This window comes from Tupaia chinensis, unplaced genomic scaffold, assembly GCF_000334495.1.
Source record: "Tupaia chinensis unplaced genomic scaffold, TupChi_1.0 Scaffold000161_1, whole genome shotgun sequence".
Taxonomy (NCBI): Eukaryota; Metazoa; Chordata; class Mammalia; order Scandentia; family Tupaiidae; genus Tupaia; species Tupaia belangeri.
The window spans coordinates 2,729,223-2,741,235 of NW_006159632.1; the positions used below are offsets into that span (position 1 = coordinate 2,729,223).

The 12,013-nt window shown below is 51.9% G+C and overlaps 1 protein-coding gene across 1 annotated transcript in view; it reads left to right on the forward strand.

Annotated features, from left to right (window-relative positions):
- The window catches only part of TARBP1 (tRNA guanosine 2 -O-methyltransferase TARBP1), a 46,110-nt gene that overhangs the window by 1,790 nt on the left and 32,307 nt on the right, over positions 1 to 12,013 (forward strand). Inside the window, 7 exon segments of the mRNA XM_027770858.1 lie at positions 6 to 176; positions 3,245 to 3,342; positions 3,917 to 3,986; positions 6,391 to 6,539; positions 7,457 to 7,509; positions 9,394 to 9,491; positions 11,160 to 11,295. Of these exon segments, the coding sequence (XP_027626659.1) occupies positions 6 to 176; positions 3,245 to 3,342; positions 3,917 to 3,986; positions 6,391 to 6,539; positions 7,457 to 7,509; positions 9,394 to 9,491; positions 11,160 to 11,295 (775 nt within the window).

The window sequence follows — 12,013 nt, forward strand, 5'->3', positions numbered from 1 at the left end:
GGCGGGCCCCGACGCACGGCGCTGCCGGCGCTTCTGGAGGACTGTGCAGGCGGGGCTGGGCTGCGCCGAGGACGGCCTGGCGCGCAAGCGCGCACGCTTCCTGCTGCGGCGCGCCCTGGACGTGTCGGCCGGGCAGGATGACTGCGCCTGCGCCTGCGGCTCTGAGGACCCAGACGGTATGGCCCTACCACCCCGTGCGCCTCTAACCCAGTTCCCCAGTCCCCGGACCGCATGGGTCGACGCATCGCTGCCGTCAGGACCCTGCACCCGGCTCACCTGGGAAGGAGGCAGGAGCTTGCAGTCCCGAAGGCCCACCTCCATGGGCAGATGTGGACCCGGCCGGTCGCAAGAGGCCACTCTCCTGCACTGGCCAGCGCGGTCAGTCTGCACCCAGGCCACCACGTGCTTGGGCATTCCCACTGGTGACGCCTGGAGCAGGATTTCCTGAGAGTTTTGAACACCTGTCATAAGTCGACCTTTTGAGGGTGCTTTTGCCTTGATTGAGTCGAATGCGGCAGAAGGATTTATGTATCTGCTTTTTGACGATTTGAGCTGTGCGCCCTACCACTCCTGCAGGGAGCCGGGCCTGGGGGCACTGTGGGGCAGGGGACCCCATGCTCACACCACAGACGTCTCAAGTCTGGCGCCACTAGATGGACTCGAAATTGTCTCGGTAGCAGAACATTTTTCAGCTGTGGCTGACGTTTTAAAGTTTAGGTACACAATTTGTGTTTGCCTAAAGTTATATTAGTTTTCATATCATTTTAAAACATTAGACAGTAAGTGTTTGAGACAGTCCACAAATAGGTGGTCATTCGTGAGAGTGTTCACTGGAAAATGCTTTAAAAACTTACAAAAGCTAAAACACTTATTTTAAAGAGCAGGCTATTCTTCAGAGTTTTATGCATAAGCAGTACTTCTGCCCCTTGCCGGTTTCTTCCAAGTCAGAAAGCACTTGGACCTCTTCTTACTGAGCATTTTTTTTTACCACTATGTCTTTATATATATATATATATATATATATATATACACACACACACACACACACACATACATATATATACACACGCACATATATATACACACACATATATATACACACACACATATATACACACACATACATATATATACACACACATATATACACACACATACATATATATATATACACACACATACATATATATATATACACACACATACATACACAATGTATCTTAGTTGTATCATAAAAATCCCTTGTCATAGCTGTTTGGTTACACGGCCCCTCCTTTCCAAGGTCATCGCTGTGTAAGTGCAGTTGCGGATGGTCTGTGTGGTCAGCTGTGATTATTTCTCCTTTTCTGCAAGTTTAGAGTAATTACATGATTTATAAATTTGTTTGATTCTCTCTGTACTGTGATTCCTAAACTCTGCCCTAAGTTCCCAGCCAGTTGTCTTAATCTTCCTATGCCATGTCAGAGCATCAGGAATTTAGTAAGTTCTGATGAGCCTCTCACAGCCTCCGCCGGCCGGATTGCCTCTCGGCCTCTGTCTGAGGCGGGCCGACCCTAGGCCTGTCCTCACAGTGCCCTGGGCGTCCCCATACCCGAGTCCTCGCCTTCTAGTCCGTATCGCCCTCTTTTTGGGTTTCTTACTGTGCCTGTGCAGGGCCGTCTCCTGCAGTTCCCTGATGGAGATTTGTAAAGATCACACGCCTCTGCTAGGACTGTCACACGGCCCTCGATGTCCGACACCGGACAACATTTCTGTCTGACTTGTTTAATGGTCTCCCAGCCCTGAAAAATCCCCATCTGCAGTCTGTTTGTGTGTGTATTTACTTTCCCTCCAGCTCTTTTACTGTTTTAAGGCTTCGCCAAAGGGCCTGTGCACTTGCCAGTGTGGGACAGAGGGAAAGTGAGAGACCACCTCCCAGGGGGACAGCCACACCTCAGCCCCTTCTCTTCTATTCTCCTGGGACTTGGGGCATGCATGCACATGCACATGGAGCTGGCATGATTTTCAGGCTGCCAGATCTGGGACTCTAACCACACGGTCAACCGTGTGGGAGTCTAATGTTTTAACTACCACGCCACCCGCTGGTCCCTGCTTTAACTACCACGCCACCTGCTGGTCCCTCCACTAGCTCTTAACATACTGAAGTCGGTCCGAGTCTGATGGCTGGGTGGTGTAAGTTTGCTTTGTTTTCTGTTTTATCTCTCTGCTTTGGCCTCAGCTTTTTCTGTCTTACAGAGACAGTAGCAATAGGAGTGAGTGTTTGGATCTGGGGGAGACTCCTCTCAGGCCCTGTGTGGGGCACTGGTTGGCGTAGTTTGCCACCACCGAGCCGGCTTAGCTGTCACCGAGGCTGTGTGCCTTTAGTACACTCTGGTCTTCAGGTTCCTCCGAGGTGGACGGTGGCTGCCCTGGTTATAGTGGGAAGCCTGGGGAGCCCGAAGGTTTTTCTCAAACCCCGATGCCTTTTATTGGGATGGGGATCTTCTTCCGGGTAGACCCAGAAGCCTGTTACTCGGTGCAGGGTTTGAGGTAGTGGCAGGGCCTTCTGTTCTCTGACACCAGCCTTGGTGGCGTAGGGGCCCCAGTCTGTGGGCTGCGGACCAGCCAGGGGCAGCCGTCTGTGGCATCGTCTGTGAGCTGAAGTACAGGTTACTCGTGTGTGCTAAGTATATATGGGTGCAAGCCCGAGGCATGGGAAGGGTTTCTGCATTCAGATACAGTCGTATGATCCTCCCGACTGTGCAGACCCGTCCACCCCCGCTGTTTAGCCACACACCCCAGTAACCTGTGTTTGTGGTCGCTGCGCTCTGGCTTTCTCTGGTCTTCTGGGCTTTGGCCTTTGAAACATCCTCTGTGGTAAGGGTGAGGTGCTCCAAGAATGGAGTTTATATGAGGGCTTCAAGAACTTGGTGGAAAACATGGAAATAAAGTACGAGTCTATCTTGGTATGATTTTTTTTTTAATCTAGGTATAGTTTTTTATAGTATGAGGGATCTTTTTGAAGATCTCATGTATTCTAACCTGTCATTCCTACCCAGAACCCCCAGTCATCTAAATTAAAAAAAATAAATAAATAAATAAACTGCATTTGAGATTCCCAACCTTCCTGTCTAAACTTTGACACACTCTCCGTTACTAGAGAGCACACTTGGTAATAGTGACATTATTTAAAGAACTGCTGTTATTAAGAAGCATATGAAATTTGCAAAATGACAAGCTAATTTCCTTTTTGAAACCCTGTTAGGACCAAGCCTGTTTTGGTGGTCTGAGAAGAAAAAAGATGAGCTTCTAAAGTTTTGGGAAAATTACATTTTAATTATGGAGACTCTGGAAGGAAATCAGGTAAGTGTTCTCATATTTTAGCAAACCCTACGAGAGACATGTTTCTTTTTTCCCCAAACAGTCAGTCATTAAAAGCAGTGCAAAGCCAGATTGGATACAGCATGATAGGACCCAAGAGCGTAGATGTAATCACAATAGAATGTACATTGTTTAAGGAAATTAACGAATACTTTCAGTTGTCCCAAACTGTCATTCAAAAAGCTTAGTCTTATGTTTAACCTCCTGTTGGGATTGTCGAACTTTGACACACTTTATCAGAACCACCAGGATGGCTTGTTATGAAGTGTAAATGGTTTGGCTGGCCCTTTCCTGGCCTTTCTGACTCAGGAGGTCTGGATGGCCTGAGACTTCATGGTTTAGACGTTCCCAGGTGACTCTGAGCGTGCCAGTCTGGAGACCACACTTCAGAATGCTTGGGAACGAGAGTGTTCCAGTTTTCAGATTTTGAAATACTTACACATGCATAATGAGATGCTTACGGACGGGACTCAAGTCCGTCTCCTTGGCAAGGGCACGTGCCCTATAGCAAATATGTTCATTTCATGTGATTTTGTGTTTTTGTTCTTATTTTTAGATACATGTTATAAAGCCAGTCTTACCAAAGCTAAACGGTCTCTTTGACTGCGCAGTGTCAGAGGAAACCGGTAACGTTACTTTGATTTCTATAGCATTTTCAGTTTATATGGCACGGGCTCACTGTAGAGCACTGGGAAAACCCAGGAAAGTGTAAGGGAGAAAATGCGGTCACCTGGCCATGCTGCCGCCAAGGGCGAGCCTGGCCCGCACTCCAGGTGTGGCCCTCTGGCAGTTTGGACGCGCCTTACTTGAGCGTCCGAGTCTACTCGCTGTACGCTCAGGTAGTCTCTAAGGCCCTGGTTTTGCGTGGCTGCAGGGTTTGCTAGAATTGAGAGGTATGGGTGTTGTTGTGAACATTGGCATATGCGGCATTTCAGACGTTTGCAGGAGGAAAGGTGTTAGGTCGCGCCCCCCCGGCAGCTGCCGCTCAGGCCAGCTGTGCTGCTCACACCTGAGGCCTTCCCTAGACGTCCCCTCATTTCATCTGTGCTCACGTCAGTCTGTGGCCTCGAGAGAGAAGAACTCTTATTTTAGTGAGAGTATATTCTACATTTGTAGTGACGGCCCTTTGGCACAAATACGTGTTTTTTCCTTTTTTTTTTTTTTGGCTGTAGGGCACGTGCGCTCGCCAGAAAGACAGAGACAGAGAGACAGCGAGAAATCGCCCTCCAGGTGGGATGGCCACACCGCAATCCCTTCTCCTCCGTTCTCCTCTCGGGATCTTGGGCACACACGCACATGCGCCAGGCATGAGTTTAAGCCACCAGATCCAGGACTCAAACCGCGGTCGACTACATGAGAATCCAGCAACATAGCTGTTATGCCAACTGCTGGTCCCCAATTACGTATTTTAACCACTTTGCATTTTTATTTTCTTATATTGGTTTCAATGTTAAAGTTTTTGTTATTTTTGGTATAGGGCGTGTGTACTTGCTGAAGAGAGACAGAAGGAAAGTAAGAGCTCACCCCCCGGGGAGGCCACGCTGCAGTCCCTTCTCCGTTCTCCTCTTGGGATTTTGGGCAAGCACACACTTGTGTCTGGCACAATTTTCAAACTGTCAGGCCTGGGACTTGAACCATGGTCGCACATAGAAATCCAGCACCTTAACTACCACTCCATGTGCTGCCCCCCCTTTTTAATCTCAATAATTCTTTTGTATCTTGGACTTCTTAGGAAGAGAAAATTCCAAAATATAATTTTAAATCTGAGTCTTAAGCCCTAATCACTGCTGTGCTGCGAGGCCTTCTTAGGAGAAATAAAACGAAGCTGGAGCTTCCTCAGATCATCTTAGGAAATTAAGTTCAGACCCATGAAACGGCCAGAGGCAGACACGCGTGATTTGGCTCCACACGGATGAGAAGAGCTGCATCACCTGCTTGCGCGCTTGGCCCTGCAGACAGCTTTCAGTGCCTGCCCTGCGTAATCGCAGCTTTACTAGTTTGACCCCGGAATCCAGCTTTGTCCCCGGTCGCTGCAGCTTTTCTGATACACTGGGACGTTCCACTGACCGCAGGCATCTGCGGCCCCCTGGGGCTAGGGCTCAACGGAGTCCTGTAGAGTCCTCACTAGCTCATCCCCAGTATGCGTCCTGTTACCTACCCTTCTACCCACAGCTCTCAGCAAACCCAATAAAATAGGCATCACTGAGTTTGAGGAATTACCATTGCCAGAGGCGAGCAGGTGTCTCGGTGTAAACTGCAAATAATGAAACCGTTTCTAGAATGTCATGAGTTAAAAATGCCGAGTGCCTTTTTCTTAGTGAGAGGGTATTTCAGAGAGTGAGGAAAGCATGTGAGGTGCCATCCGTTGCAGCTGCCGTCGGCTCCCTGCTCTGTGCCGAGCAGACTGTCCAGCGTGTGCTGAGCACCGGGAGAGCGGGGGACGCACACCCTGTAGTCTTCGCTTTTTGTCCAGTTTTCAGGAAGAAGGAGTTCTGGTTCTGAATCTGAGTCAGCAGCCGGTGCTGAGCTGGAGCACATGGTGGGGTGCATGGGGACAGGGTCTGCACGTAGGCTGCAGGAGCAGGCAGTGCCCGTGGGACAGTGGGGGACCAGGGACCTGGGCCTGCCGCAGTGTGGGCTCTCGGGGCCACCCAGGCCTCATTCGGATTTTATTCTAGGAGCAAGGGGGAGCTATCCACGAGCCCTGAGCAGCGGAGTTTATATGTGAGAAGTGGGACGAAGGGGTGAGGGAAGAGTTGGTAGAAGCCACCCAAGTCTAACGTTCCAATCTATGTGCCTGGGGCCACACGTGACTTCTGTGCCCTAGAGCAGCTGTGACATTCATGGTCTCCGTGAAACTGCCTGGACTGAGATTGCTTTGGTTGTTCGGTAGTTAAACTCCCTGGGTGTGATAAAAAGCACTTCGCTTTGGTGGTGTGATCAGGGAGCTGGGGTGGCCGGCATGCGTGTGGCTGTGAGCTTCCGGTCCCGTGGGGACATCACAACCGAGCCCCATTGTCTGTCCCCCAGGGAGCTGGCTCTTCCACCCGTCTTGGCACGTGTGCATTTACAAGAGAATGTTGGAGAGCGAAAGCAAAGTCCTGACCAAGGAAGCCGTTACTCACTTTCTGGAGCTGTACGGGTCCAGGCGTCTTCCATCTTCACCCGCGTTTTCCGAGGTAACGGCAGCTCACCCCTCCCCTGCTCTGAGAACAGGTGCAGCGTAACAGCATTTGCTGTGTTGTATGTGAGACTCAGAAACATGCACCTGGGCTCCATCAGCCAGTGATGGTCCACAGCGTGTATGCAAGGTTCCGTGTCCTGTAAACTAGCCACCCTCTCCATGTTAACACTTACGTCATAGTCGGAAACTTACACTGCGAGGGAGAAATCGCTCTGTTTGGGAACAGCTTGCGTCGGGCGTGGAGGAGCTGAAAGGCAGGTCTAGGGCATCTGTGTCCTGGTGACGCTGCCTCGGTTCCGAGTCACCGCGTGATGTCCTGGCCTATTCCCCGGCCTGAGCCCCACATGTTGGCTGCGGTCTGAAGCAGAGGCTGCCTCCTGCCTCCTGAGTGTCTTTGTTTGTTCTGGACTTGGCTTCCTGGAGCAGCCAAGCGCTCCGTGTGGGGCGTGGCAGCCCCGGTGCTGGTCCCCTCGCGTGTAGGGCCTCGCGTGTTCCGAGGCAACTGTGCTGTAGAATTTCCACTTGCACCGTCTTCCTGGCCTTGGCCTTCATGTGTCTCAGCTTGCTTCCAACTGGTGCTCTTAGCGTCCAGCCCGCACCCCTCTGCCTCTTCTCGGGGTCTCCCCGTGCTCGCTGTCGCTGCCTTTATTTCCAGCATGTGTTTCCGGTCTCTTCTTTGGGTTCCTTTCCTCTTTCTGGACCCAGCAATGAACTCTCTCCTTCACGTGCTGGGTTTCACCGGGTCGGGCAGTTCCCTCCGTGCCTTGTCGTCCAATGAGAACGAAGACACCCCGGGAGAGGCCGGCTGCCTACGCGTGTCCGCACCCCAGGCGTGCACTCTGACCGCTGGGCTTCTCAGCTCCACCTACGACTCCAAACCGATTGCATGTCTTGTTTTTGTTTTTCTTTTAGTTTGTTATTGGACCACTAATGGACGCCCTCTCAGAGAGCTCTCTGTACAGCAGGTAAACACCGGCTCCTCGGCAAGGCGGTGCTGCGTGTGACGGCCGAGACGTGCCAGCCTGTTTCGGGTGGGGCACCAGGAGCCCCTCTATCATTGCCCTCCCTGCATCCTGTCACCCTGTCACAGTCCTCTCGCTTTCCCGGTTTCTGTCCTACTCAAACTCTCGCTCCTGGGCTGTTGGAAGTGGCGTCTGGGGCAGCCACTTCCCCTCCTCTGCTCAGTCCTCTTGGGCGTCCAGCGACCTTGGCTAACCAGCACTTCACACGTCTCCTGTCGGCTTTTCCCTTTAACCTGGTTTCCTTTCAGACGTGGGGAAAAGCCGCGAGACTCGTACAGACTGCGTGCCCTTCCATGCTGTTCCGCCAGTGCTGACGGCGCAGCAGAGCCACTAACTGCTCCTCCCCGCACGTGTGCACGTGTGCGCGTGTGTGTGTGTGTGTGCACGTGCACGCACACGGGTGCATCTCTTTCTTAGCTCTGTCTGCTTACCAGACCACCTGCCTGTGCCTTCTCCAGTGTCCGTCTGTCCATTCATCTGTCCGTATTAAGAACTCAGTACATCGAACTTCAGGCCCTGCTGCCGGGCACCTGCGAAGCCGGCTCTTCCGTAGCTGACAGTGGCCGCCCCCATCCTAGTAGAGCCACATCCTGCCGCTCGTGCCTTCCGAGTGGTTGGCTGTGTGAAGAGGGTCCGTGTTCGCCAAGCCTCGTTTCTTTGGTCATTTTCTATGCTCTGGATTAGCCTTCAGAAACGTCCCTACTTTCCACGTTACACTGTCCTAGTACTGCTCGTTACATTCATGGTGGGTACTGTCGTCTGTTAGACCTTTACAAAGAAGACAATGCCCACCTGCCAGTTTCTTCAAAACTTGTAACCTCCGCGAAGTCAGCAGCGTTTAGTTCTGTCTAGCAGGTGTGAAGGAATACAGCGACGCTCGGTTGGCTTTTTACTTTATGAGCGATCATAATTTACTTGTTCTCCGAAGCAGCCCAACAGCTGGAGAGCATGAAAAACACGGGAAAAGTCTTGGTGCTTCCAAAGAGTCAGCAAACACGTGCATTACGGAACGCCTCTGGCTCTAGCTTCCTGTGCGCTCCGCTAATAACACTGTTGCTGGCGGGCAGGCAGTGAGGACATGCGGCTTTGGCGCGAGTCAGCATCGGCACGCTCTTACAAAAGGGATGGCGAGGGACCAGCAGTCAGCGTGACGGCTGTGCCACTGCACTCCCACGTAGTCAGCCATGATTCGAGTCCCGACCCGGTGGCTTAAACTCACACCGTGCACGTGCGTGCGCAAGATCCCAAGAGGAGAATGGAGGAGAAGGGATTGCGGCATGGCCATCCCCCCCGGAGGGTGATTTCTCGCTTTCTGTCTCTCTGTCTCTCTCTGTCTTTCTGGCAAGTGCACACGCCCTATAGCAAAAACCTCTCCCCTCCAAAAAAAAAAAAAGGGACGGCCACAGACGCGTGTCTTAGCTGGCAGTGTTCTTATATTATAGACTTAAGATTGAAAGTCGCTGGGTTGTATGTTAGAAACGGGAAAGTGTAATTTGAACTATTACTAGTTTCAGGCTGCCGTTGTTATGACACTGTTTAGCAAGACCGATCCGTGTGTACCCATGAACGAGTGTCACAGAAAGGAAACCCATGTGCCTACCTGGTAGAGGAGGCCATTACCTCATAGCCTGTTTCCTAGAAGATCCTCATTTTTATGTAGCCAGAAAAATTCTCAGACTTTTACTGAAAAATCAAATGCAGGTTTAGAAAAAAGATCATCTGCTCGTTCTGTTGGAAAGCTTCCGGGCCGTCATCCTTGTGGGCGAGGTCCCGCATTCCCATTCATGAGCGGGTTTTCACATTGAATTTTCCTGTCTTGCTCTGCAGGTCTCCAGGCCAGCCGGCAGGAAGTGCTGCTCCTCTGGGATGCAAATTGCAGACGTTTTTAGTCACTTACGTTTCTCTTCTTCCAGAAGAAATAAAGAGTACGTGTCAGGGAAGAGTTTTTTTCTTAAATATCAGCTTAAAATTTTTAAAGAACTTTAGCACATTGGTCAAAGCACCGTCCTATTAGAACCAATATTTTCAAAATGGCCTTCTTGTTACGGGATGTGCACTGCATGTCAGATTGGACAGGGGTCCACGGGGACACTCCGTTTGCCACTGTAGGCAGTGTGCATGCGGGGACTTCAAAAGGTGCAAGGAGGGACCAGTAGTTAGCGTAATGGCTATGTTGCTGGACTCCCATGTAGTCGACCGCGGTTGGAGTCCCAGACCCGGTGGCTTAAACTCACTCCGGGTGCATGTGCGTGAGTACCCAAGATCCCGAGAGGAGAATGGAGGAGAAGGGATTGTGACATGGCCATCCCCCCTGGGGGGTGATTTCTCCCTTTCTGTCTCTCTGTCTCTGTCTGTCTGGCGAGCACACATGCCCACTAGCAAAAACCTCTCCAAAAAAAAAAAAAAAAGTGCATGGAAATGCATGTCACGGAAGTATTACGCATGGAGTTCAGACATTTTTGTCCCAGAACAACTCACACTTGAGCTGCGTCCTCCCATTTTTTGAAGTCCCCGCACGAGTAGTGTGGAAGAAATCTCAGTAAGTGCAGGCCTTCTCGGAGGCTGCAGCTGATTTTCAGTTGTCTGCTGGTCGGTGTCAAGAGTTAGTAAAAGGCTGAAGAAAGATGCTGGGTTTAGGAGACGGTTGTAATCCCATGACACTCTTCGTGGCAAGCCGTCACCCTCGATACCAATGTGGAAGGACCGAGAAGCGGCCCGGCCACGGTGGGCAAGCTGCTGGGACACTGGCTCCCTGCGGCCAAGGCTGGGTGCTCGGGCCTGGGGCGCCAGGGCCTCCCTCGAGGGCCGCAAGCTTGAGTCCTGAGTCCCCGCCAGCTGGCAGGTGGGTGGGGCGTCCCGTTCACGGCCTTGCCCTGCTGGGGTCCTTTCATCCCTACCTTTGTGACTTTAAAAGTGACCCGGTGTGAGGTAAGAACTTTTCCCTTTGTATTTAGTCTGAGAAGAGGGGGCAGGTGGCCACTGGTAATATCTGCTCAGAGGCCAGGGGCGGGGTGGGGTCTCTGTCGCGGCCCAGTCTGTAGGAAATGGCTAGTCTTGATTCCTTTAAAGAACCACTGGCGAAGAAGGTGGTTATGCCGTGAGCACCACACCTCAGTGTCTCAGTGTCAGGCCCGGCATTCACCTCTAGGGACCACCGGGGGGCCCCTTGCCTGCAGCATACCTAGCGACGGCCGTCTGGCACCTCCGTTGCGTGCCTGGGGTTGGGGCTGGGCTCGTCACAGACACTTGGTCACTGCAGGGCACAGTCGTGGGTGGGAGATGTGGCCGCACACGAGGCATTAGGAGGTGACATTGGGCAGAGGGAAGAGGGCGGTTGCCGTTTGCGCTCATGGCCCTGACCTGGGGCTCTGATGGTTCCTGGGTGGCTCGTGCTATGCGGGGACTGGGACGGTGACACTGAGCCTCTGAAGGGGTCTCAGTGTCACCTCTGGGGCTCTGAGAAGGCAGCCTGAGCCGGCAGCCACTGCCTGTCCTTTTGACGTCCCACCTGGCTTTGAGGTCCCCTGATGACTGGGGTGCTGAGCGCCGTGCTGTGTGTGGGCGGCTGTGACATGTCGAACTCTCCGTCTCAGGTAGTTTTCTGCTCAGCTTCATCCGGAAGATGACCAGCAGACACTGGAGCGCTGTCCCCATTTTGTCTCTCTCCAAGGCTTTGGCGAGTGTCCCACGCTGCGGAGCCCTGGGTGTGGACGGGCTCCTTGCTCTCAGGTAATGGTCCGTGTGCAGCCACGTGTCACTCGTCACGGCGTTCCTGCAGCCCGTGTGGTGTGCCCTGTGCCCGAGTTAGGGTTGCCATTGGGATGTCTGAGGCCCTGACTTTATAAGGAAGTCAAACGTTTCCTAACGGCTCAACTCTGTGCTGTGAGTTACTGGCTTAGCGGTGTGCGAGGTAGGAGCTGCTGGGTTTGACTCCTTTAAATAGGCCAGTTACATTGATAAATGGAGAACTAAAGGTAATATCAAATAGCACTATTGTCTGGGAAGTATTTCAACAAATGTAGAATTCTTACTTTAAAAGTGTCGTCATTTATAGTCTTTTTTTTTTTTTTTTAGGTTTTGCCATAGGGCACTTATGCTTGCCAGAGAGAGACAGAGGGAAAGTGAAAAGTCAGCCCCGGAGGGATGGCTATGCCACATCCCTTCTCCTCCAGTCTTCTCTTGGGATTTTGGGTACACACGCACATGCTCCTGGTTTGATTTTCAAGCCACCAGGTCCAGGGCTCAAACTGCAGTCTGCCATGCGGGAGTCCAGGACCTTAACCACCACGCCACCTGCTGGCTCCTATAGTCTTATTTTTAAAAGAGACTTATTTCATCTTTAAATTGAGCTATGTGAGAGGCCATGATGGAAAATAGTAGCTTCGAAGCGTGGCAGCCAGCGACCTCCCCCAGAAACTGTAGCTGCGTACACCGGGTTGTCGCACAG